The sequence below is a fragment of the Phascolarctos cinereus genome, unplaced genomic scaffold, assembly GCF_003287225.1.
Source record: "Phascolarctos cinereus isolate Bilbo 61053 unplaced genomic scaffold, phaCin_HiC Scaffold_8;HRSCAF=390, whole genome shotgun sequence".
NCBI lineage: Eukaryota > Metazoa > Chordata > Mammalia > Diprotodontia > Phascolarctidae > Phascolarctos > Phascolarctos cinereus.
In genome coordinates, this window is record NW_027556291.1 from 30,619,882 (window position 1) to 30,645,986 (window position 26,105).

Below are 26,105 nucleotides of genomic sequence, written 5' to 3' on the forward strand. Positions count from 1 at the left end.
CCGCCTCCTCTTCCCCCCCACCCCCAACTCCTCCCTAACCGGCTTCCGTAAAGGGACTGAGCATGCGCTCCGAACCCTGACGAAACCTTCGGGCTCTAACCAAAGGGAGGGGGGATGAGCAGAGTCGGGTGGGGCTCCGTTGAAGCCCACTGAGCATGCGCTCACAGGCGGAGCGTCCCGAGGCGGAGGTAGTCTGTGAGTAGTGTGTAGAGGGAAAGTTCGCTCGACTTTTCTCAGCGTGGGAGGCGAGTTGGGCTGAGAGAGAAGGCGATGGCCTGGGTCGGGAGTAGAGGAGCTGGGGAAGGAGAGGAAGGGAAGGGGAGGGGGGTTGCAGAGAGAAAGCCTAGAGGAAGGAAAAAAGCGGCCAGTTGAGTTGGGGAGGAAGAGACCAGCCAGATTGAGGGAAGACGGGGGGGGGGGGAAAAGGGCGGGAAGGCGGGGGGGGGGAAAAGGGCGGGAAGGCGGCTTCCAACCTAGAGAGACAGCGTGCCTCGCTAGTCTTAGCAATTTTCCCGCCGTTACACCCTCTGGGAAGACTTGGTTTTCAAACCCTTTCCCGCCCCTCCCACTCGTCCTCCCCTGCAAACTTGCCCTCCCCTTTTTTAAAGTCCCACCCTCTTAGCCCCTGCCAGATTGGAAGGGCGACCCCGTGGCAGGAGGATTAGGCTTGTGGTCGTGGTCTGGGAGGGCATTCGCGTGCTGGGCTCTGTGGGAGGAAGGGCGGACGTCTTAGCCGTCGTTCCCCCGAAGGAGCCAACCCGGGACGTAGCCGAATGCCCCTCGAGGAGCAGGCCTTCAGGCTATGGGCCTGGGCGATCGATGCCCTGTGGCCTTTTTGGTGGAAGGAAAGGGCAGAGCAGAGCCCCGGCTGCCGTTGCAGGAGAATGTGAGTGTCCCTTCGCTCCCCACCCACCCATCCCTCTCCGGCGTTATATTGAGATTTTTAAAAATTTGATGCCCTGTCGTCTTTTACTAGGCTTTTTACCGTGTTGGACAGTTAGTGGAGGACGCTTTATTCAGCTAGGTGGGGAGCGGGGCAGGGCGTTGGGGGGGGTATAGCGGGGCAGAATTTGGAGTAATGGTGTTTAGGCTCGATGTAAAGAAATTAGGAAAAATTAACGAAGTTATGTCGAGGCGGAAGAGGCTGGCTAGGAGAGGAAAATTGCCTTCTCCCTGGAGGACTTCAGGCAAGGGCAGGTGTTTTTTTACTTTGTGTAGATGCCGTCTCCCCCCCCTTACCCCCCCCCCACGAGGCAATGGGGTTAAGTGACTTTCCCAGGGTCACACAACTAGTTAAGGTAGACGCCATCTTAAATGGCTTTTAAAAGATAATAAGGGTTACTCCTAGGAGGAAGACTAAAGTGATTTCGGCTTGATTGCGGAATGCAAATCTAGGAGCCCAGGGATTTGAGCTTGATGTAAAAAAAAAAAGCCTAGGGACTTGAGTTCGATATAAAAAAATAAGGTAAAATTCCTAATACCCAGAAAGAAAATAAGCGGCCTTTAAAAGTGGTGGGTTCCGCCTTGCTATGGGTATTCTAGCAAAGGTGTCTGCGTCATTGCCTTCGGCCATTTTGTGTAGTGTGGTGAATAATGGCGGAATAGGGTGGAGCTAGAAGAGGGGAAGGATAGACCGCGAGGCAATCCGGAAGTTAAGGGAAAATGAGTTCTATAATTGCAAGATGGCTTAATACTGAAATGTAAGGTAATAATGGAATTGATCCCCAGAAAGGCAACTGACTTATTCAAGCTAGATATCCTCACCGCCCTCTGTTAAGTATTCTTTTTTCGTGTTTTCCCTGAAGCATCTTATTTATTCTCAAAACATGAAGACCATTCTGTAGATCCTAATTATGAGCTTAACTGTTAATATTCTTACCAAGGGTAGGTGAGGAAGAGAAAATTTAAGTAGTTTTTCTTTATTCTTTAAATATTTGACTAGTCAGTGATAATAAGTTAAACGCCCAAATGAGGATCTGAGGCTATTTATATTTCAGGCATTGTAGATAGGGTACACTCTCTTTTCTCTCTAGTGTCTTGATTCCTAACCTCGATTCCCCAAGAGGGCTTTAGTCCCCAAGTGTCCTAAATATGATTTAAAATTCAAATTGATTTTTCAGTTCACTGTTATCTTCTTAAAAAAAAAGATAAACGGTATTCAGCATTTGGAGATTTAACTCTATCCGCGCAGCCCCAGTTTGTATACTAGACACCCCAACTCTACTTTTGTGAACATAAAGGTGTCTGTCCAGTTCTGCTACAGTTTCTGTGTTCTCCCCTCATTCCTCATCCCTTCCTCCTTCCATCCCATACTACTACTACCACCCCTGATGCTGTGATGAAACCATAGAAAGGAAACCAAAGAGTAACCACAAATGGTCTGTGGTCACCTCTATAGGATTATCAAACGATCATCTCAGAGAATGAAAATCTCACTGGTGCCATTGGTCTGTTATGTGTAATTCATTGACTTCTACCAGATTTTCTGTATGCAGCTATCTGTCACCACTCCAGACTTGGTACACTCTCCTCAACTGTTGATCAATCATCTCCTCTATGGCTTATTTAGCGGCTGTTCTTGTTTTTTCCTCAGCTGAGTTGTATGAATTCAGGTGGTGCTATTTGCTAATGCTACTGAAAGGGGAGGAGTCTGAGTTCATTCGTTTAACATTTATTAAGTACCTGCTGTGTGTAAGACATTTTGCTATGTCTAGTATCTGAGGCTGTTTCCTGGAAATGATGGGCCTGGTGTCTAAAGCTCTGGTCCTTGAGGTGAGGGTCTGGTGTCTGAGCCTGTGGGTTTGGTCGAGGTCTTGAAGGTGAAGGAAGTGGTGTCTAAGGCTCTCATTCTGTAGATAAGAAACCTGATGCCTGAGGTTCAATACCTATAAGATTAGAGGCCTGGTGTTTGAGGTTCTGGTCCAGGCAGTATCAAGGAGGTGTAAAAGAGTGTGTGTGTGTGTGTGTATGTAAAATGCACAGAGTAAAGAAGGTAACTGGAGGGAGAAGTACTCAAAGCCAGAGGTAATAGGGAGTCATCTCACATGGAATATGGTTCTTGAACCGTTTTAAATGAAGGTAGGGTTTCTGATAGGCAAAGGGAGAGAGGGAATACTTTTCAGGCATGAAATAGCCATGCATGTATCTGTGCTTGTACAAAAGCAAGGCTGTGGGAGATGAAGTATATTGTATGTGAGGAACAGTAGGAAGGCCAGTTTGACTGGAGCAGAGGTGAGCCTACAGTACTGCCAAGAGTAGCCCAAAGCACATTAAAATGTGTTGGGGAAATATTTAACAAAATAAAAATAAAATACAAGCTAATGTGTGGTTTTCTAAGTCAATATGCGGCTTGTGGGGATCCTTACCTATGGTTTAGTGGCTCTCATCTCTCTTTGAGCTTGACACCACTGGGCTGGATTATAGGGTTCTTGAAAGGGGAATAATGAATAATCTGCAAAGGTAGGTAAAAGTTTTTAGATGCCAGCTATAGTTTTATTTGATCCTAGAGGTAATAGCCATTGGAAGTTACTGAGCAGAGGAGTGACGTGGTTGGGCCCTGTGCGTTAGGAATATTACTTTGGCAGGTGTGTGGAGTATAGATTAGATGGAAAGAGCCTTGACATAGGGTGACCATTTGGGAGGCTTTTGGATTAGTCCAGATGAAGAGTGATGACAGCCTGAATTAGGGTTGTGGCCATGTGAGTAGAGAGGGAGGGGATGGATGTGGGAGATATTGTAAAGGTAAAATCAATAAGACTTGGCAACTGCGTAGCTTTATGGAGTGAGTTGAAGCTATCTCTGACATTTTGAAACCTGGGTATGTGAAAGGATAGTGGTACCCTTGAAAGAAAAATAGGGAAGTTCAGAAGAACTTTGGTATATGGTGAGTTTGATGTGTTCAGTAATCAGTTGGTAATGTGGAACTGGAGCTCGGGAGAAAGGTGAGGGTCTAGTTATCAGGGAGTCATCTTCATAGAGATGATAACTGGATCCATGGGATCTGATGAGATCAGAAAGAGTGTAGTAACCTGTATCAAATAGCTTGCCTTCTCAGTGGGGGATGGGGAGGAAGGGAGAGAATTTGGAACCTAGTTTTAAAAATGAATGTTGAAAATTGTTTTTACATGTAATTGGGGGAAATCACAAAATACTAAATCACAAAAAAAGAATGTAGAAAAGAATTTTGGGGCATGATAGCTATGATGATTCAGCAAAGAAGATAGAAGGAAAGGTCAGACAGGTAGGAGGGTAGCCAAGAGAGAGCAGTGTCATGAAAACACATAGAGGAAAGTAAGTGGGTCAGCTGTTTAAAGTTGTGAAGAGATCAAGAAGAATAACAATTAAAATGTGTTAAGAGATCATTTGGTGCAAAACAAAACAAAAAAACCCAAAATGGTTATTAGTTAATTGGAAATTTTCAGTTGAGTGTTAAGAAACCAGACTGCAGGGGGGTTGAGAAGTGAGTGAAGAGTAGACAGCCTTTCCTAGGAGTTTGACTGTAAGGGGAGGAAAGAGAATGGGGAGATAGAGGAGGGTAGCCCTGGATTTTGACCATTCTCCTTAGCTCTTGAAATCTTTTATCTGACTAATGTCAGGTAAGCCATATGCTTTGACCAGAGATGTACTTACTGGCACCATCTGGTTAAGAAGTAATCAACAAATATTTGTTGAAAATAACTATGGCATATCACGTTCATTCTTCCTCCTGCATTTTGTAGCAATAGTTGGTTTTTATATTTGCCTATGGAGGATATGCATAAACTGTTCTACAATTAGCATATATGTGTATACATTTATTTTTATTCAATTAGATATCCTCTGTATGGTTACTTTCCATACTTCATTGGGTCCTTTTTATGTATAACCTAGTGAATTATGTTTTTATCCATCTAGCTATCCAGAGGAAGGAGAGGCAGAAACCCATTCCTCCTATTAGTTTAGGGATTGCTACATGGGCTGGACACGGGTCTAATACATAATTACCAAGAGAGCCTTCAGGGAAGAGCAGGGTTCAAAGGAAAGAACTGTGGAGGGAAGGGGATTCTGTCCTGGGTTGTTAGATTTCTGGGCTGGGGTTTTCTGTGGCATAACAGCAAGTTAAGCTCCCACCAGTCAGTTATTCCCTGGAATATGGATTTTTCTGCCCACTGAAGATGAGGCTCTGAGGAGGATGGTAACAGCTACATTAGAGCATTAGTGGAATTGCTCTTCTGCATAGAGGGAGAACAAATCAAACCCAGGAGAAGTTAGAAGACCCAGCATGGATCCAGAAAAGTTAGCTAAATTACATTTCTGTTTTATAGTGCTCGAGGGTACCTATCATTGTCCCTGAGCAAATGAATGACTTTTGGTTCGGAGTTAAATGTTTCTCTGCATGTAGGCCTTATATATCTAGGGTCCAAGGATGGGCAACCTGTGGCATTCCAGGTCCTCAGGTGCAGCCTTTTGACTGAGTCCAGTTTTTATAGAACAATTCATTTTAGTAAGGGGATTTGTTCTGTGAAGTTTGGATTCAGTCAAAGGGCGGCACTAGAGGGCTACATGTCGCCTCGAGGCCACAGGTTCCCCACCCCTGATAGACAGATGTACAGTTATCCCTTCAGCATCTTGGGGGCTAGGGGGGTTAGGGTGTGGGGACCTCTGTGATCTGGAAAATCTGAGTAAAATTTTTTGGCCCTCCTTTCATACCAGAGAAGATGTTTGAAGTTTTTCTCTTTTATAGGGTGTTTACAGAACCTTATTGTAAAATTTGGGTTAAGTATTTGGTCATAGGCTGGCCTTCATGTGTCTTCTGTGGCTTCTGCAAAACTCCCCCCAAATTCCCATTTAATTTCTAATGCTGACCAGCATAAGAAATTATTGAAACCATGTGGAAGGGATAACTATAGACCATATCCCAACTTCACAGAACAAATCCCCTTAATAAAAGGAATTGTTCTGTAAAACTTGGACTCAGTCAAAAGGCCATACCCGAGGACCTAGAGGGCCACATGTGGCCTTTTGAGGCTTGCAGGTTCCCCACCCCTGCTATAGACTCTTTGAAGGCTGGGAGTAGTTTTAATTTTCAGTTTTTTCCCTAGTCTCTAGCCCAAAGAATTCCCTGAAGTTCTGAGAAATTAGGTGACTTAATCAGGTTTATATAACTAGTATAACCCAGAGTTAGAATTTGAACACAGATCTTTCCTCATACTTTATCCACTGCTCTCACCTTGCACTTAGTATCTGCTTAATGAATACTCATTTGATTGAATTGAGTCTTTTTTGGAGTTGAATTTATGTATGTTAGCATATAGGGTTATTTTGGTCTGCAGAATGTTCTGTCTTGCAAATTGCAAGGTATAAGAATTTAAGAAGGTAGATATCAGTTTGTCAACCTTTCACCAACTCAACAGGGACCTGAGAAAGTCCAGCAAGCTGGAAGAAGAGGGGGAAAAGTTAATTGAGAATTTACCAATCCTTCAATTACAAAATTGACTTTCAGATTTAGTCTAACCCATCATCCTGTGGCTGACTGTCATGAAATAATGTGTCAGATTAATTCAGAAATTTATGGAGGGATTTTAGATTTCTTTCCATATAGAGTCTAAGAGATACTGAAGAATCCTGCTTTTAAATGGAGGGCATCATTTGGCAAAGGTGGTATTTCTTTTAATTTAATCTTAATTGGAATTCTTTTATGGGCATATTTTTATTCAGTATACTTTGGTGAATTGAAAATCATAATGGTACAGATATTGGCCTTTGATAAGATTCTAACTGGAGCAGTTTCATTATTGGAGGATTAAAACTGATTTTCGGTGACATGATTGGATGGACTGGCATTGATGAAAGGGGTGAGAGGGAAGAGTCCCATTCATGCCAACAGGAATGACTTTGAAGGGGGACCAGTAAAGATATTTTTGATGTTTTCTCTTATCTTTTGAAGATAGTTCACTAAAAGTTGCAGCCTCTATTTTTACTAGTCTGTGTTTTTATATTCTCCCTCTTGTGAAGGTAAGCCCTCTTTATCAACCTTACATATCTTTCTTTTTTGTCTTAACCCTGGTATATATAATTTACTGTTAGAAGTTCTTAGAGTTAAATTCTTCACATATTTAGTTATTTGTGCTGTTCTATTCTCTTTTGATGAACAAGGATTTACATGTTTTTATGCAGTCATGTCTCCTGTGATTGATGAACTTTGTTATATTCTGTGCTTAGTATAGTTGTGTTTACCAAAGAGACTTGTTGGGTACGAATTTGCCAAGAGGACTATTACCAAAGTTAAAAGATTTCAGTTTGAGGGGGCAGCTAGGTGGCGCGGTGGATAGAGCACCAGCCCTGGATTCAGGAGGACCTAAGTTCAAGTTACTAGCTGTGTGACCCTGGGCAAGTCACTTAACCCCATTGCCAAAATAAAAAAAGTAAAGAGGAGGAAAGAAAAAAAGTTCTCTTGGGTCAGCTAGATGGTACAGTGGATAGAGCACCAGCCCTGGATTCAGGAAGACCTGAGTTCAAATATGGCCTCAGACACTTCATAGTTACTAGTTGTGTGACCCTGGGCAACTCACTTCACCCCACTGCCTTGCCAAAAAAAAAAAAAAGATTTCAGTTCGTGAAACTCCTGGAGTGATGTGTAAGGAAAGTATTTGTCAATGCATTTCCATTAACCCTATGTGTAATGGAAGAGAATATAAGCAAAAATAATGTGGTCATACATAGTTATTTTCAGTTCCCATAGATACAATTGTATATTCATAATCTTGGCTGAATTTTAACCAGTTTGTCAAATGTCCTGATGCCTTGCCTATGTACATTTGGAAAGAATTGTGAATTCTAGACTTGAGTTGTTGCAATCTTAAAACTGAAATGATCAGTCCTGAAAATGGATATTTCTGAGTTGAGAAAGAACCTCTAGACAGAGCACAAAGACTTTAAAAAGTCAGCTTCAGGAATTCCATTTGTAAGATAACAATTTTAGCTTTGAAAAGGAGAGGGGGCCTTCCTTATCTCTAACAATGTAATCTTGGAGTCTTGTAGTTTTTTCTTTGCTTATAAGTACGAAAAACAAAAGGAAGGAAAAACACTAGATTTAGAAGTAAAAATTAATGATATAGTATTGCACAAATATTGGATTCTGCATCGGTGGGTTTGTCATGCCTGATACTTAATAGCTTTGTGACCACAGACATAATCACTTGTCCTTTCAGTGCCTTAGTTTCCTTATCTGTAAAGCTAAAATCCTATTGTTTATAATATTTACCTCAGAGTTGCTGTGGGGATTGAGTTCATATAGGTAAATCATCTTATTAACCTTGAAGCAATCTTTTACTTTTTACGTGCCAGTTTTGTTTTATGTGTCACTGGGTTTTCTTGTCCTCGCTTAAAGAACAGTTTTTCTAATGGTCATTAAGTTAGAAAAGATACACATAGAGATCTAGAAGAAACTCCAGATGCCTGGATGAGTGGAACAAGTGGCCCTAAAATAAGGTTGAGATTCTTGCGTGTCAGATACAGCACCTCCTACTCCCAGATATAGCACCCCTGCTAGGGATTCAGCCTAGGGTTGGGTAGGGGATTGTCCACCCCAGGGGATTGTATCCCTCTAGGTCCACAAGTGCGGCCCTTTCAATCTAAACTTCGCAGAACAAATCCCCTTCATAAAAGAATTTGTTTTGTAAAACTTGGACTCTGTCAAAAGGCAGTACCTAAGGAACTAGAAGGCCACATATTCCCCATTCCTGTTCTAACTTCTTGCAATCTTACAGCAGATTAATTATAGTAGCTTTCTTTTAGCTGTTGAGGCTGGTAATGTTCAATTACACATGCACTGCTTCTTACATTAGATATGTTTTGGCCTGGCCCAGCCACTGTAATCAAAGACCTTGAATAGAAATCTAATTTTCCCCACAGGTTGCCTCAATAGATTGAATTTGATCAAGACAACCTTTCCTTCTACCTTTCTAACTCAGATACTAGGAGAGCAGACCAACAGCTTTGAAAATATCACATCCCCTTTCATCCCAACAGATAATGGGTGGAATGAAGTGTGGAAGACTATCTCCTGGCCTCCACTGACTTGGCAGGACTGGGAATTTGGTTCCATTGAGGAGGTTTGTCAGTTGAAAAAGTAGCCTCTTTATTGTTTTTGCCTCATATCCTTTTACACCCGGAGGCAAAAGACCTTATATCTGGATGGAAGACTTATACTGTCTTTTGGCCTCCACTGCTTTGGCAGGCAAGAGAATCTGGCCTACTGAAGAGTTTTTATCAGTTGAAAAATTAGCTTCATCTAGAAACAGAGGACCCTTTAAAATGGGTAGAAGGACATGTTGAAGACACTCACTGTCTCTTGGTCTCCACTGCCTTGGCATCTGACCCACTGAAGAGTTTTATCAGTTGAAAAGTTAGCCTCTTTATTATTACACCCTGTTTGGCTGACAGCATGATGACTGAATGGATGAGAAAAAAAATGGATATGGCAACTCATCATTATCCTTGCCTGATTCAAGGAGGACTATAGTCTTGACATTGCTTTTGAAATCACTAGTTATTCTTGGGGAGTGATGGAGCAATAGGACTTGATGTTCTGGATAGCAGACTGAGACCCCTAAGGCCAGGTGCCTGCATAGGCCAAGATTGAGGACCCACTGCTATAGCTGGATGCTTCCTACAGAGAATGAGTAGGGTTGGTCTAACTACCAGGGAATCCTCATCCTGGGGGAAATCAGACTTTGATGATGGACAAATTATACAAACCTGTGAATCTACCTCATATGACTGACAGAAGGAAGTTCTCCAAATTACTGTCTTGGAGAGTGATACCACTTGAGATTTTCAAAACTGACTTAGAAAAACTAATAGGGCGTTTGGGTAGCAGCCCTGAAAATCTTCACCCTAACCTCATTCATCAGGGTTGTATATTTTGGCCTGTAAAGACCACCAACAAGTAAAAATCCCAATTTGGAGTAGTACTGCACCAACAATTAAATGTGCATATCTGTGGAAGCCTGCTAGGGAAGCTCAAGCTATGTTGTAAAGTACAACTAGAGAGCAAAAGATTCAGGCTCCCTACCTGGCCATTTAATACTCTCTAGAGTACCTCATTCTGGCTAAATTTTTCCCAGGTGGCACAGTGGGCTGTCCAAAGGCTCCCTTAGACAATATGAGGATAGCAGGGGTGAGGGTCGCAGGGAGGTATTGTGACTGGCTTCCTATGTATATGTAAATCCTGTTCTGTCATGAGCCTGTGCATGTACAGATCTTTATAAAATTAATTAGATATTCTGTAGTTTCCATACACCATTGTGTCTTTTCTATATAGCTTGTCAAATTGTATAATTTAATAATTCATATTTGTGACCACCTGGCTGTCTGAAGCAAGGAGGGCAAGAAGCTTACCCCCTCCTACTAGTCTAGGGATTGATACGTGGACCAGACACAGGCCTAACATGGAGTTGTGAAGTCACAAAGAGCACCTACAGCTGAAGATTGAGGGCTCCTTGGAAATTGATCATTCATTAATACAGAAAGTAATTGGATTGGCTGAGACTGCTACCCTTCTTCTAGTAAGACTATGAAGGTAGTGGTCAATGAAGGAGGGAGTGGGGTGGGTTATCCCAGTCATTCCCTTGGGATGTTATTCTCCTTGGAATAGGGGATGTGGTGAGGGGAAGAGTACAGAAGCCTTGCCTTATTCTGTTTCATGATATTTCTTGGGAAAAGTAGGGAGGGAGAGACTAATAATGCATTTCACATTCATTTTCACAGATCTGGAATCAATGGGTATACTTGAGAAAGACAGCTTGAACATTGAATTGGAAGCCCACTTCATCAACTCCCTGGGGCTGGAAATGCATCACATCCTGCAAAGAGACAATCACCTAACATGCTGCTCTGAATCTGTGGATCTAAGTACTGCTCCCATTTCCTCAACTAGTCAACCTTTGTCTCCCCCCTGAACAGTATCCCCAAGTAATTTATTCCTCCTCTGGCCAAGAGGAGACCTCATCTACAATCTCCCTTACCTTACCCTCACCCTGGGAGTGGGAGGGACCCCCCCACCCCCAGTCACAGCATGTTGCCCAAGAGAGCATTGTTTACCTTCCTTGAGTTATTATCTGTATATGGGATCTAGGCTGTAGATACAGTGTGCAAATGCTTTGAAATCTCTTTTCTATGCCCTTTAATTTGAGGTGGGGCCCCAGGGGCACTCACTCTATAGTAAAGTCAGTCAGTTTTTGTGGAAGAAAAAAGGTATTGCCTCATCATATTGGATCACTAAATACAGAATGTATTTTTTCTGAGGGGCTTGATAGGACTCTCTCAAACAAATGAGTAATTTAGTTTTATGTTGGCCTCTTAGATTTGGGCAGTTCAAATTTGATTGGATTTGCTATATTATGTGGGAATGCACCTGATTTGTGATGAACCAGGGATAGTATTTTCTGTAGCATAGTTGATCATTTGTTTTAGATGATAATTTGAAAACGATGGTGCCATATCTTTGTAGTAGAGAAATGACATAGGTATTGCAGAAGCCCTTTAGAAACCCAACTGGAGAGAATTAGTGAGACCAAAATAAAAAGGTAGGAAAATATAGATGGACATATCACAAAATTTCTATTTCCTCTTCCTTTGTCCTCATTCACCATTTTAGGCTATTGTCTTTATGCTACCAGTGGGATGGATGACCACCACTGGCTGCTCGTGGCTCGTTGCTGCTTGCTGTTGGCTGTTTTAGCTGCAGCTCAAGTTGGGCACAGTGGAGGACAAATTGGGACAGATCTTGTGTAAATGCAGTGACCGTGGAACAACATGGAGCCAGCAGGATGGGACACAGGCTGTTGCTGTTCTGAGAGAGTCTTTCAGCTGGAATTGGACTGGAATGGTAGTAGCTTCTATGAACCTCAGCTCCTGGTGAGATCGGACCAACAAGACCGATCCCAAACTCTAGTGTTATTCTCCTGTTTTCTCTGGTTGTTCACAGAGCTGATTTCAGCAAGTTCCAAAGACAATTCTTTCCCTTATTCTTTTCTGCATCTATAAGCTGGGAGGAGGTTTGGGGGGAGATAAATCAAGGGAAGCAGTTTCTTTACAACTTTGCTGTATGACAGCTCCTTTACTGTGTTTTAATAAACTATGTGGCCGCTGAAAAGCAAGTTGTCTGAGTGTTATGAATGAGGTTGATAGCAGATTTCCCATATATGGGGCCAAGGTGGAACTACTAAGAGCCAAGGGAAGATTTCTGTAACTTTAATTTTTCAGTGCAATATTTACTTTCTTCTCTAAATTATAATTTGAAATTGGCTATTGAGGGCAACTAAAGCTGTTCAGCTACTCCCATAGTGGGGAGGGAAGAGAGTATAGAAGGGGGTCTGAGAGGTGCTGGAAGGGCATCTGAGAGGTATGGGTGAGCATTGGGACTATTGAGATCATTTGGAAAGCCTGCCGTGTGCATGTTGCGTGTGTCTTGATGAAAACATTGGGCTGGTGACTTGAGCATGAGACCTAGTGAAAAGAGGGTCTGTTATACTCCCTTCCTGGTTGATTAATTGACAGTATGCTTTTCTGTAGGTTGAAGAAGGCAAGTATATACCAATTAAGTGTGAGCTACTATTGATATTGAGGGATGTAGGACATGCATCAGCTATACATTTTGTCTGTACCGCAGTCACATATGTTTTATTTTGATGGTTTCTTTTGATTGTTTCAGTTTTTCTGTATATTTCTATGCTATGTAGTAATAAATATTTAGTACTGTTTTAGGAAATTTTATGAAACTGTGCTGTTAGTGGTTGGGAAAGGACTTTTATCGTATTGGTAAGATCCAGCATGTTACTGTGAGGGTAGCATCCTCTCTGAGGATTGAAGTACCGTGAGTGCTTTATTAATTAGAAAACTAAAATAGTCATGGGGGTTAAAGATTGTGAGCCTATTTTGTTCTTGGTTCTATACATTAGACAGTATACTTGTATTTTAGTAGCCTTAATAAATTAAGAAACCAAACTGGTACTAGAAATTATTAATGTGGTAGGCATGTTGTTGAATTGGCAACCTACCCAGGGGAGATGGTCCATAGGTTCTTTACTGAGTGCTTATGGACTTTAATCTGTAATGCTGGCCTTGAAAGTACATTCTGACTACTGAATTGGCTCTGGGTGTATATTTAGGAACAGTGATAAGGATTCAGGAAGTAGCTTCACTAAGCTCTTGACTGAACTTTTCTGAAGACACTCATTGTTTTCCTTTCTTGGAAGTAATAGCCCCTATGCAGGGGGATGTATAGTATGTTGGGTAGAGAACCCCTGCATAGATAAACTCAAATACTGCTAGATCTAGGTTTGAATCTTACCTGTCATTGTCTTTAAAAGGGGGAGAGAAGACAGAAAAAAAGCAAGTCTTCCCCATAGTGCCTTAGAGCAACCTTTGAAAGAAAAAAAAAAAACCAGACATTGTTTTGTACCTTAGAATAAAAAACATGAAACTGGATGTTGTGTAATTATAATGGCAAGATTGATCCTGGAAAACAGATGAAAATACACCCCCTCCTTTTTTTAAAGGGATAAGAGAACCTTGAGAGTGGAAAATTGCCTATATCATTGGTCTCAGATATGTTGATTGTGCTGATATGAACTAATTTTTTTCTTTTTATTCTTTAGAACAAGGGTTGATTAACTGGGTACAAGAAATGAAGGGATATATTCCAAAATAAAGATGATATAAAAACAAAAAGTCCATTTTTTTTTTTTTTAGAAAGTAGCAGCCGTCAACTTGTCGACCATGGACGTATCTTTTATGCCGTTTTGCTAATAGGATATTTCATGAATTAATAATTCTGAATCCCAACTTAACCAGCATCAAAATAAAAATAAAGGAAAATAGGTCTAGCAGAACTTTGTCATGTCAATTTATAATTCCTTAGCCTGTAGGTAGAACACACAACACGTAGAATACACTGGTCTTATTGGCCTTGTCGCTGATTACATGGTAAAAGAGTGGATGAGTAGTAAGGCAAAGAAGGGGTGGCAGTCACACAAGTAATGATTTGGCCATTATCTTGGTCTATATCCTAAAGTCAAAAGCTAATGCCCCTTTTGAAATCTTTGCTTGTTCTGGGGATTGATGCAGTAGTAGCATTAGATCTGACAATAAAAATAGGATTCTCTAGGTTTTGAGAGATGTTCTCAAATAACCACAGAATGGAGGACCACTCTTCCATTTCAGCTTGCCTATAAAGTAGGCCTGACCCTGTAGCCCAGATGGAGCATCACCTGTGAAAAGTCAGTGCCCCAACTATGAGGGAGAGATTTGAGTTATTTTACTAGAGCAAGAAGATAATGTATTGCTTGAGTGAGGTCTCTCAAAATAAGCAACCATAACCACACATTATTAGGAGGGAAATGGTGAGAGCTGGATCTCAGTATCCATGATGGATAGTTCCTCCAGCTCCTCCATGATTCAGAGCTGGGTGTATCTTCCTTATAAGTGAAGAGTAACCTGACCTGGAAGTTGGAGTAGGGTGATGGACACTGGAGTAATTACTCTAATGGTTTTCCCCCACATAAGAGATATTTAAATTTACAACTGGCTAGCCCCGTGTATCTCTTAAACATTATATTTTTCTAAAATTTTAGGGATGTTTTTTGCTTTTGCCATTGCATTGGTTTCTGTATATATCTTCTGTTTCCTACTCAGTTGAAGCTTCCCTTGTAAGAAAGATTAAATAATTTTTTAAGCAAAACCAACACATTAGCTAAGTCTGACAGCATATACAAATTTTCATACCCATAGTACCCCACATAACTATCAAAAGGAAGAAGATATAGTTTCTTATCCATTCGGTGCTGAGCTTGCTCAGTATAATTACAGAACAGTCAGTTTTATTGTGTTCTTTTCGTGTGTTGTAATCACCTATGTCATTTTCCTGGTTACTTGGTTCTGTTTACTTTGCATGGTTCATAGAGAAGTCTTCCCATGTTTATTCGAATTCTTCATAATCACCTTTTAGTATTCCATTCCATTTGTATACTACAATTTATCAATCCATTCCCTAGTTGATGGGTACCTTTTTTATTTCTAGTTCTTTGCTACCACAAAAGTGCGGTTAACATTTTTGTGTATGAGACCTTTCTTTTTGACTTCCTTGGGGTATTATATATGCAGTAATAGGATCTCCATGTCAAAGAGTATAGGATATTTAAATCCCCTTTTTCTTCCTTTTTGTTGTTGGATAATTCCTAGTCATTCTCCAGAATGTTTGGACTAATTCATAGCTCTGTCTTCCACAGCATTTCTAATATTGAATAATTCCATCTTTGCAGGTTGGCTGCATGTGAGGTGAAACCTGAGTGTTTTTCATTTGCATTTTTCTTACTAGTAATTTTGAACAATCTATATAGTTTGTAGGTATTCTTTTGAGAACTTGTTTGTTCGTATCCTTTGACTAATCTGTCGGAGAGATTCTCCATCCCATACGTCTGTGTCAATTTCCTGTATATTTTGGATATCTTACTTAGATATTTAACTCAAAACAATTTTTTCCCCAGTCAACAGTTTCCCTTCTTGTCCTTGTTGCATTTTGTTGATGCAAAACCATTTCAGTTTCACGTAGTAGAAATTGTCTAATATAGTGTAAAGAGCACTGACTGAATATAGAGGACACCAGTTCCCATGCCTCTTCTGTGTGATCTTGGGTAAGTCACTTAACCTCCTTAAGGCCTCTTTCTCACCTATAAAACGAGGAGGTTGAACTAAATGGCTTCTGAGGTCCCTGTTGGCTCTAGATCAACGATCCAATGGTCTTTTGTAATTGCACCTATCCCTTTGGTTTAACGTTTTCCTCCTAGTCATAATTGTGAAAGGTAGTTCCATTTTTGTCCAGTTTTTAGAAATATTGTCTTTTATGTTTGGGTTACTTTGCCTCATGTATCTCATGGGTTGGACTGCCCCAAATATGTATGTGTGTGGGGGGGTGAGGGGTAGATATTCTTGTGTTCACCACCTACAGAGGAAAAAGAATGGATAACTGAATAGAAGTTGGGCCTTTTCTGATGAAGGTGGTCTTGTATATATCCTTTCTCCCTAGACATCATCACTACTTGCCTACAGACAATGTAGGACAATTCTTCCAGCCAATGGCAGAAACTAAGGATTTTGACCAAGGAGATAAGACATCAGTGATTCACCTACACCCCAGCTTGGAAGTCTTAAATCTGGTGGGCATTTTCCCTGGATACATCAAAGACAGGCCTCAAACATATTGTTCTATGCCTGTGTTTTTGGATTTCATTAGGAGCTCCTATGCTACTTTGATTTTATGGTTTTTTCCTTTTTTCTTTTTTTTTTTGTGATTTTTGCTAGGCAGTGGGGTTAAGTGACTTGCTCAGGGTCACATGGCTAGTAAGTATCAAGTGTCTGAGGTTGGATTTGAACTCGGGTCCTCCTGATTCCAAGGCCAGCGCTCTGTCCACTGCGCTATGTTTATTGTTCCTGGCATATTAAATAGTAATGCAGTATATTGGAGAGGGGCTTTAGTTGCTGAACCTATGTATAGCAGGAATCAAAGGGTAAAATAATGCAGTCTGGTCAGATGGAGCATCGTCCCCTGTAGGGAGGAGGGGACAGCTAGAATGATCGATAGACTCATGCCTGCAGCGCCTGCAATGTTGAAAGAACTTCTACCAACCCCTGTGTGTCTCCTTATCTAGTTTACTCATGACTGATATATTCAAAAGGTGCTTGGACTTTGTTTTTTAACCTAGGTTGGTGCATTTGAAAAAGGCTCCCGCTCCCTTTTATCACCCTGAGTATAAAACAGTGCTACCTCTGACAGTTGGATACTCAGACCTAGCCTGTAGTTCTGTACAGGGATAATTTTCCTGGAACATACCACCTAATATACTGCTTTGCTTCTTGGAGACCAAAATAGACAGCCAAGAAATTGAATGGCCAGTGGAGCTGGTTGTCACATACACACACACACACACACACACACACACACACACACACACACACATATATCCTTGTATCCTTTTGGTACATTCTACTAATTCTTTGTATATTATCAATAAACCCCATAACCTTAGGTTTAAGGAGTATGGCTGCATTTCTATGCTTTCAAGATGTAGATTTGGAATAATTTACTAGGTTTTTGATTTTGATTGCTCTCCCATTGGATGTGAGTCTCTGACTCAGTCTTCTGCTCTTCTTTTTGTTCTGGACAACTCTTTTCTCCATAATTTTCTTTGCCTTTGGACTGTTCTTGTGCTGTGACATCCTCTCCTTTTATCCCCAAGGTTTGTGGACTGGGCTTACCTAGTCTGTTTGTGGATACCTGCTCAACATCTGTTTGATAACTTCATCACCTGATAACAAACACTAACACCTTACGAATCAAAGGCAAAGTTGGTTGGTTTTTTTTTTTAAATGCCTGTTGCAGAGACACTATGGAGATTGAGCACATGGCATAGAGAGGCTTCCCACAACTTGCATCAGGGCTATAAGAGGTTAGTAAGAAAGTTTTCAAAGTGATTTTATTGTCCTTTCAAGTTTTCTGGGTTTTCACTTTTTTCCCCAGGGAAACCATGGGTGAGGAAATGGGCTCTGTGGGGCTACCTCCTTTTCTATTTCCATTTGCTATCTTTAGATGCCAATCTCTAAAAAGATTAATGTCATTTAGGGTAGGCATGCTGTCCTTGGTGCTTTCTTTCTCATTCCTAACGTAAGTAATTTAAAATGCTGCTATTTCAGCTGATCTTTAAAAAAAAAAAACCACTGAAAGAGATCAGTAGAGCCTTCTCTCAGTCTCTTTTGCTGTCTTTCCCATCTCCAGCTATCAGAATATTTGGAAGGCTGTGATCACTAAGTATGTTAGAGGCAAAGGCCATTTCTTTTCTATTGGTTTTATACAATAAGTAGCTGCTTTAATATTTTTCCCCAGAGCATGAAGCTGTCTTCAGTTTTTATCTGTAAGGTATTCACAACATATAATTTAGGGTGGAGAGTTATGATGGGAAGGGCTTTTGAAACACCTTGTTCTGTTTAGACCATATGTTAGCTTGATGGATCAGCTAATCAGTAGTTGGGTTTTTAATTTGGAGGTGATAAAAGTAACTTATATAAGACGTAAGGGTTAGAGATTTTTATTAATAGAGACACAACACAGGCTTAGGTGGAAATCAGCAATCCAACAATCCATTCGTTTTCTTAAAATTTTTTACTAATTGTTTTGGAGATATTCCATGATATCTCTCTAACATACACAAGTAAGAGGTAGTGGTGACCAGCAGTCATAGAATCATAGACCTGCGAAGAGACCTCAGAAGTCATTTAGTTCTTGTCACTTTAAAAATGAGGAAACCAGCCTTAGAGGTTATGTAACTTACCTAAGATCACAGAGCTAGTAATAGAGCTATAATTCAAACTAGGTTCCCTGATGCCCAAGCTTGGTTCACTTTCTAGTATGTCATACAGTGATCCTGTTGCCAAAATGACATTGCTATTCTATATAACTAGTCCAGAGCCTCAGCCTCTTACACTGTGGGCCCCACTGATATAAAATATGTGGAAACGTGTAGGACATTGCTCCAACATTTACTACACTTCCCATTATGGGAGATATAATCTTATACCCTGAAGTGGAAGCTTCAAATGTGGCTCATAAACCACATGTGGACCACAACACTCCTGAATGTGGTCTGAGCCAGGTTAAAATGTAATTACAAATATTTAACAAAAATAAATAGAAAATATAGTAAAACATAGATTATATGTGGTTTTCTAAATCAATATGTGATCCTCAGGTATCCTTATGTGTGGGTTCATGGTTTCCTTTTCTATTTGAGTTTGCCCTGAAGGAAATCTGGATGCAAAAATACTGGCAGTACCTTCGTGTCTTTTCTGTCAAAGCCTTATTCAAGGCTTCTTAGTGGTAGGCAAGGAACAGGTAGAAATTTGTGATGTGAGTGACATGAATTATTTTTCCGCTGGGAGTAGCTAAGAACAGATGGTATAGGGGTTATGGATTCAGGACTCCCAGACTAGTGCATGGATTACTAATCTTTTACAGCCAGAAATAGGACCAATAGGTAGAAGTTTCACTGAGGCAGTTTCAGCTCAATAAGGAAAGATTGTTCCAGAATGAAAGCTTTCTAAAAGTGAAATGGAGTTTCTTGCCTTTGGAAGCTTGTAAGTGATAGCTGGATCCCATGTAATAAGAACCTTTGCAAAGACCATATATTTTATTTTTAAATTTGGAAACTATCCTGGTTGGTTTTAATTTGAATTGAATTACTTTTTTTCCTACTCTTAGTAACTGAGTTTGATATCTGTTGATGTTTCTTTAAAATATTAATGAATAATTCTTAGTATTTTTAGTGCTATTTCTTTTTCCTTCTTTTTAAAGTGATACTTGTATTGTTGGATTAAATGGTTTCTGAGTCCCTTCCGAGTCTGTGATTCTCTGAAATGGGGCTAAGAGCCATGCAATCTGCCTCACAGAACCATGAGGAAAAGTGCTTTGCAAACACTAAGTACTATAGGAATATGAGTTATGCGTACCCAGAAAAACTTAATATATTAACAAAAGTACACTTGAAATAATAAACACACACAATTTACTAATCTCTGGGAGCCCTTATCGAGGCCTATAACAAAATTTGGATCTACATATTTTTTTTTTCAATTTTAATGTAAAATATTTAAAATTGGCTGCATTACTTTTGGTCACAATATTATTAGAAGCATTGATAAACTGGAGAGGGTCCAGAAGAGGGTGACCAGGATAATGAGCTTCCTTAAGACTGTGCCAGATGTGGAGCTGCTGAACGGAACTGGAGGAAGTCTTAGAACTGTGTTGACTGGGTACATTACAAGTGCATGTTATCCAATTTAAATTAGATTCTCATTCTGCTCAATGAGCCAGTCCTTTTATTTTTTTCTACTTGATTCCCTATCTCAATTCCCACAGAAGTTATTCCAAACCTTCTCTTTGCTCCTCAAGCTCCTACTGCCCCCTCAGCTAAGGATCTTGCCTCTTTATTGAAGAAATTAAGGCCCATCTCCCTTGAATCTTCAACCTCTGCATGTCAATTGCTTCTTTCCTTATAACCTTCAAACATGCCCCAAACTCCCCCATCCTTAAAATCTCCCCCCCTTGATCATACCATCCCCTCAAACTATCATCCCATATCCCTCCTCCCTTTCTGAGCCAAAGTCTTGAAAAAAATCATCTACATTTGCTGCCTCTGCTTCTTGTCTTCCCACTCACTCCTCATCCTTTTTCAGTCTGACTGCCAACCTCATGACACACCTGAAACAGCTCTCTCCAAAGTTACCATTGATCTCTTAAATAGTGATGTGATGGTTTTTTTCTCAGTCCTCATCCTTCTCCATCTATCTACTGACCACCCTCTCCTTCTGAATACTCTCTCTTCTCTGGGTTTTCGTGATGTGACTCTCTCTGGTTTTCCCCCCCATCTGACTGCTCCTCCTGAAGGTTCTTTGCTGGCTCATCATCCATATCATGCCATTCATGGCATGGGGTGGGGGTGTTCCCCAGACTTCTGCCCTGGACCCTCTTCTCTCTTCCCTTTCCCTCAGTAACCTCATCATTGCCATTGGTTTAACTGTCACGTGGACAACTCCCAGATCTGTATATCTAGCCACTGTCTCTCTCCTGACCTTCAGTCCCACCTTGCCAATTGCCTTTTGGGCATTTCAAACTGGATGTCCTAGGGTTATCTTAACTTCCACACATCTAAAACTGAACTCATCATCTTTCCCCCTAAGCCCTCCCCTCTTCCCAAGGGAAAGGGACCACAGTCCTTCCAGTGTCCAAGTTCCTAAAGTTACTGTTCTCCTGGAGTCCTCACTCTCCCATGTGTCCAGTCGACTTTCCTTTTTTTTTGGGGGGGGGGTGGAGAGCATTTTTTTTTTGCATGTTTTATTAATTTATTTTATCTATCAACAATCACTTCCATATGCTTTTGAGTTTTAAAATTTTTCTCCTACTTCCTTCCCACCTCCCTCCCCAAAATGGTGCACAATCTGATATAGGCTATACATTTACATTCCTATTAAACATATTTTCACATTAGTGAAGTTGTAAGTAAAAATTAAACCAATAGGAGGAACCATCAGAAAGAGGAAACAAAACTCAACAGAAGAGAAAAAAAAAGATAGCAATTCAACTTTGTTATGATTACTATCTGTGTCTTTTTCTCCATCCTTTTTTCCCCGTTTATGCTTTTCTTTCTCCTCTCTCCCTTCCCCCCACCAGTACTTTGCTTTTGACCACCGCCTCCTTCAGTCTCTCCTCCCTTCTATTTTCCCCCTCCCTCCTCTTCCCCTTCACCCCCACTGCTTCTTCCCTCCCTTCCATCCCCCCTCCCTTTTCTTTCCCCTTTTCCCTCCTACTGCCCATAGGGCAAGTTAGATTTCTATACCTAACTGATTATGTTATTCCCTTCTTGAGCCAAATCTGATGAGAGCAAGGTTCAAACAATGCTCACCCCCCTCCCTTTGTTCCCTCTGCTGTAATAGGATTTTCTGTCTTTTCCTGTAATGTAATTTATCCTTGTCTGCCTCCTTCTTTCTCAGTACATTTTCTAAGATCAGACTAATCCACTTACTTGGATCCATTTAACCCACTTGATTAGATTTTTTTTTATCATTACATCAAAGTCAACTAATATCCACCCCCTTTATGTATACTCCTTTAACATGGTGTAATAACAATACAGTTCTCAAGAGTTGCAAGTGTCATCTTCCCTTGTAGGGATGTAAACAGTCTGCCCTTATTAACAACATTTTGTATCTTTCTGTCCCATTTACCTTTTTATGTCTTTCTTGAATCTTGGACTTGAAGATCAAATTTTTTGTTGAGCTCTGGTCTTTTTATGAGGAAGGTTTGGAAGTCCCCTATTTTTGAATATCCATCTCCTCCCTTGAAAAATCATGCTCATTTTTGCAGGGTAGTTGATCCTTGGCTGCAATCCAAGCTCCTTTGCCTTACAGAATATCATGTTCCATGCCCTGCGGTCTTTTAATGTAGAAGCTGCAAGGTCCTGTGTAATCCTGACTGTGGTTCCATGATATTTAAATTGTTTCTTTCTGGCTGCTTGCAGCACCTTCTCTTTCATCTGGTAATTTTGGAATTTTGCTATTATATTCCTTGGTTTGTCAATTTGGGATCTCTTTCAGGTGGTGAGTGTATTCTTTCTATGGTTATTTTCCTTCTGGTTCTAGGACTTCAGGGCAGTTTTCCTTTATGATTTCCTGAAAGATACTGTCCAGGCTCTTTTTTTCATCATGATTTTCAGGTAGTCCAATGATTTTTAAATTGTCTCTCCTGGATCGATTTTCCAGGTCAGTTGTTTTACCCATGAGGTATTTTATGTTTTCATCTATTTTTTCATTTTTTTGTTTCTGTTTGACTGATTCTTGCTCTCTCATAGAGTCATTAGTTTCCATTTGTCCAATTCTAGTTTTTAACAGATTGTTTTCTTCTGTTAGTTTTTGTACTTCCTTCTTCAATTGGCCAATTGTATTTTTAAGGGATTTGTTTTCTTCAGTGTACTTTTTTTCCAGTTTGCCAATTGTGTTTTTAGGGACTTGTTTTCTTCAGTGTACTTTTTTTCCAATTGGCCAATTGTATTTTTTAAGGACTCTTCTACCTCTCTCATTAGACTTTTACAATCCTTCTTGAGCTCTTCTAAGAAGGCTTTTTGGGCTTCAGACCAGTTCATATTCCCTTTTGATGTTATAGATGTGGGTTTGTTGACAATGTTGTCCTCTTCAGAATTTCTGTCTTGATCTCCGCTCTTGTCATAATATGAATCTATGGTACGTTTCTTTTTACTCATGGTTTCTTTATTCCCTGGCCTTTAAAGAGATTGAGCTGTGCTGCTGGGGAACAGAGGGCACTGACCCAAGCTTCTTGTGTTGGGAGCCTAGGTCTTGGTCACTGGCTTTGTGTGCTAGGGCCTCTTATGTTGGCAATTGGAGGCTGTAGGGTTTTGGCAGCTTACCTTGTGTTGGGCTGGAATCAGCAAGGCTGGAACTTGCAGGCAATTCTAGGTTGCCAGCTTTTCCTTTCCTTTAGCTTTCTTCAGCTCCTTTTAGATGGGTGCTGCAGGGTGCTTATCTGCCTGGGGTCTTTTGTAGTGCTGCTTCCCTTATTTTTGCTGAGGCACTGGGAGACCAGTTTGCTGGGTTGCTGCACTGCTGTTCCCCGTCTTTCTTCTAGTTCAGCTGTTGCAGGGTTTTTTTTTCCCTAGAGTGTTATTTTCTGGGTTTTCAGAGGTTGATAGGGGAGGGTGAGAGCGACTACCTTTTCATTCTGCTATCTTGGCTCCCCCCCAGTCGACTGTCAAAAATCTTTCTCAGCATCTCTGAGAGGCGATGCCTTCTCTCCATTCACATAGACTTAATTTAGACCTTCATCACCCCTAATCTGGACCACTGCATTGGCCTCCTTTTTGGTCTCCTTGCCTCAACTCTTTCTACTGCAGTCCGTCCTATAAACTGCTGCCAAAGTCATTTTCCCTAAGCACAGACCTGACCATGTGATTTTCCCCTATTTAGTCAACTCAGTGGCTTCTTGTTAACTTTAGTTAGAATCAAGTATAAAGTTCTTTTTTTAGCTTTTAAAGTCCTACACAGCCTGGTCCCACCGTACCTTTGTAGCTTCACTGGACCTTGCTCCCCTTACCACACTCCGTGATGTAGCCAAACTAGTCTTTGTGTTCCTCATAAACAATACTCCATCTCCTGTCTCTTTGTGCTGTTCATCCCCCATGCTTGAAATAAATTGTTTCCTTGTTCAGAGGGCCTTCTCTTTAAGATGTAGCTCAAGGAACCGTCTTCTAACGTGAAGCCTTCCTTGATCTCTCCAACTGCTAGTACCCTCTCTCCTTAACAATATTGAATTCAACTACTTTCTATATATTTGTATTTATAACTTTTTGCTGTATATATTTTTAATATGTGCTTGTTGTCTCCTCCATTAAAATGTAAGTTCATTGCAAGTAGGAGATGTTGACTCTTTGTTCTTGTATCTCCAGTGCCTGGAACATATGAGGTGCTTAATAAATATTTATTGATTGATTTAAGAAAGTGGGAGATTGTTAACTGTCAAATATCTTATGAGCTTTCATTGTAAAAGAAGATTTAAATTTGTTATGCTGGATCCCAGAAGGCAGAACTAAGGAAGTGGAAGTTAGAGTGGGGCAAATTTTGGCTGAATGTAAGTCAAGACTTCCTAAGTCAGAGCTGTCCAAAAGTGGAATTGGGTTACTCTTCAGTTGTCGTGAGTTCTCTGCGTCATCTGAAGCCTTCAGGCTAAGACTGAATAACCACTTTTGGGAGATGTTGTGGTGGGTCTCTCCATGCATGTGTGGGTTAGTTTTGATGGTTTCTGAGGTCCCTTCCAACTCTGAGACTGATTGTAAGTGTTGTGCCTAAAAGAGTAGATGAATTTTCACTTACTCATCTCCATACTCTCACCTGTGACTTAAGAGCAGTCTGCTTAGGTTTGTAGCCTTTGGCCCTTGAGTAGAGTCATAACCTGGAGAGAGTTTGGTTATGCTCTAATCAGAGCTAGCCAATCATTGATAAATGAGAACTAAGACTTCAAGAGATAGACTGTGATGACTGGCAGATACACTAGACTAGGAGACAGGAGATTTTTGTTTCCTTATTGTGTCCAATAAACCATAGATGAACTCTATAATCCTTCTAGTAATAACTGGTGCTCATGCTCTTCCCTTGGCAAACCTCCTTACCTCTGCCTCCTGTTAGGCCTCTAGTATATCTTCAGGTATGGAAATCAGCCAACGGTAAGATCTGCTGGTGCTTTCAAGTCATGTCAGCCGGCGTATATTGAATGCCTACCATTGGAGAAGGGAGCATGATGCTGGAAAGAGGACTGGCTTTGTCATCGTGAGACTAGCTTTGAATTAGACCTCTGCTGTTTACTACCTGTGCGAACTTAGACAAATCACTTTAACTTCTCTGGGCTTCAGTTTCATGCTCTGTAAAATGAAGGGGCTGGACTAGATGAATTCTAACCTCTTTTACAGCTCTAAATCTATGATCTATCATGAGAACTATTTCTGTATGAGTCAGCCTGGCTGTGTGGGATAGAAGTCCGGAAGACCTGGGTTCAAGTCCCACCTTCCATACTCAAAAAGTGGACAAGTCATTTTCTCTCTATATACCTCAAGCAGTTCCCTGGTACTTACCTCCTAAATCATAGAGGGATTTTACAGATCTTCCTATATAGTCTTGGTTGTTTAGTTCATGTTATCAGGCAGCAACATTTCTTAAGCCTGAGGAAGACAACACTGATGTGGAAAAACACTAGGAGATAAATTGAACATAGGAGTAAGGTTCATAGAATTTCGAGCTGGAAGGAAACTTGATGGTGAATTTACCTCCCTTGTTTTATAGAAGAAACAGACTTGCCCAAGGTCACACATACTGTATGGCAGGGTAGGATCTAACTTGGCTTCCCTGGCTCCAGAGCCAGTGTTCCTTTCCCTGTTCCATGCTGCGTGCTTCTCACCAGTGTCCTAGCATTAGGAAGGAACTTGGAGACCGCACAGTCCAATTCTCTCTTATTTAGAGGAAGAAACTGAAGAAGCCCAGAGAGGTCTTTAAAGTCCATATATATCCTGGAATTGGCTCCTCTGACCGCATACAGTTCTCTTTCTGCTATACTGCCTTTCTCTAAATAAGGCTACTAAATTTTTTTTCATTTATGGAGGAACAGATGAAAATTCCATGGTGTGTATAGGGGACAGGATGTGTGTGTGTGGCAGTGTGTGGTCACAAAGACAGAAATTCAGCAGAGGGCCTCGGTAAGTAAACTTTCTTGGAGTAATATAAACAGCTTCCTTAGTAGACTGCATAAAGTATTGTATATTATTTGAAGGCAAATTTTATCACCTCATCATGTAGGCATCCCAATTATTCCTCTAAAGTACCACCATGTACTTGGAGTGTCCTTCCCCAAGTTTGCCAAGTTTTCTACCTTATGTGGATTAGTTTTGAAATCCTATTCCTTTCAGGAAGTCTTCCTCATCTACTTGGAAGAAAGGTGATGGTTCTTTACCCTTCTCATC

At 40.8% G+C, this 26,105-nt stretch overlaps 1 protein-coding gene across 5 annotated transcripts; it reads left to right on the forward strand.

The window, feature by feature from the left end:
* Nucleotides 1-98: 98 nt before the first annotated feature.
* On the forward strand, nt 99-13,474 carry LOC144455025 (uncharacterized). 5 transcript variants are annotated; one of them, XM_078147910.1, is made up of 4 exons: nt 124-195; nt 751-886; nt 10,750-10,893; nt 11,639-13,474. In XM_078147910.1, the coding sequence occupies exons 2-4, from the start codon at nt 820-822 to the stop codon at nt 11,773-11,775; spliced, it is 348 nt and encodes a 115-aa protein (XP_078004036.1). In that variant the 5' UTR covers nt 124-195; nt 751-819; the 3' UTR covers nt 11,776-13,474. The 5 variants fall into 5 exon arrangements, 3 of the variants coding, with proteins under 3 accessions (XP_078004037.1, XP_078004036.1, XP_078004035.1); XR_013483655.1 differs by lacking the exon at nt 124-195 and adding an exon at nt 10,360-10,561 and having other exon boundaries at nt 452-886; XR_013483656.1 differs by lacking the exon at nt 124-195 and adding an exon at nt 10,360-10,547 and having other exon boundaries at nt 452-886.
* Nucleotides 13,475-26,105: the final 12,631 nt, after the last annotated feature.

Bases quoted from the DNA above. Each gene is read 5' to 3' on its own strand.
- LOC144455025 (XM_078147910.1), top strand. From the start codon at position 820: ATGCCCTGTGGCCTTTTTGGTGGAAGGAAAGGGCAGAGCAGAGCCCCG. The intron at 887-10,749 runs GTGAGTGTCCCT...TCATTTTCACAG, and splicing joins GGCTGCCGTTGCAGGAGAAT to ATCTGGAATCAATGGGTATA. The intron at 10,894-11,638 runs GTACTGCTCCCA...TCACCATTTTAG, and splicing joins CTCTGAATCTGTGGATCTAA to GCTATTGTCTTTATGCTACC.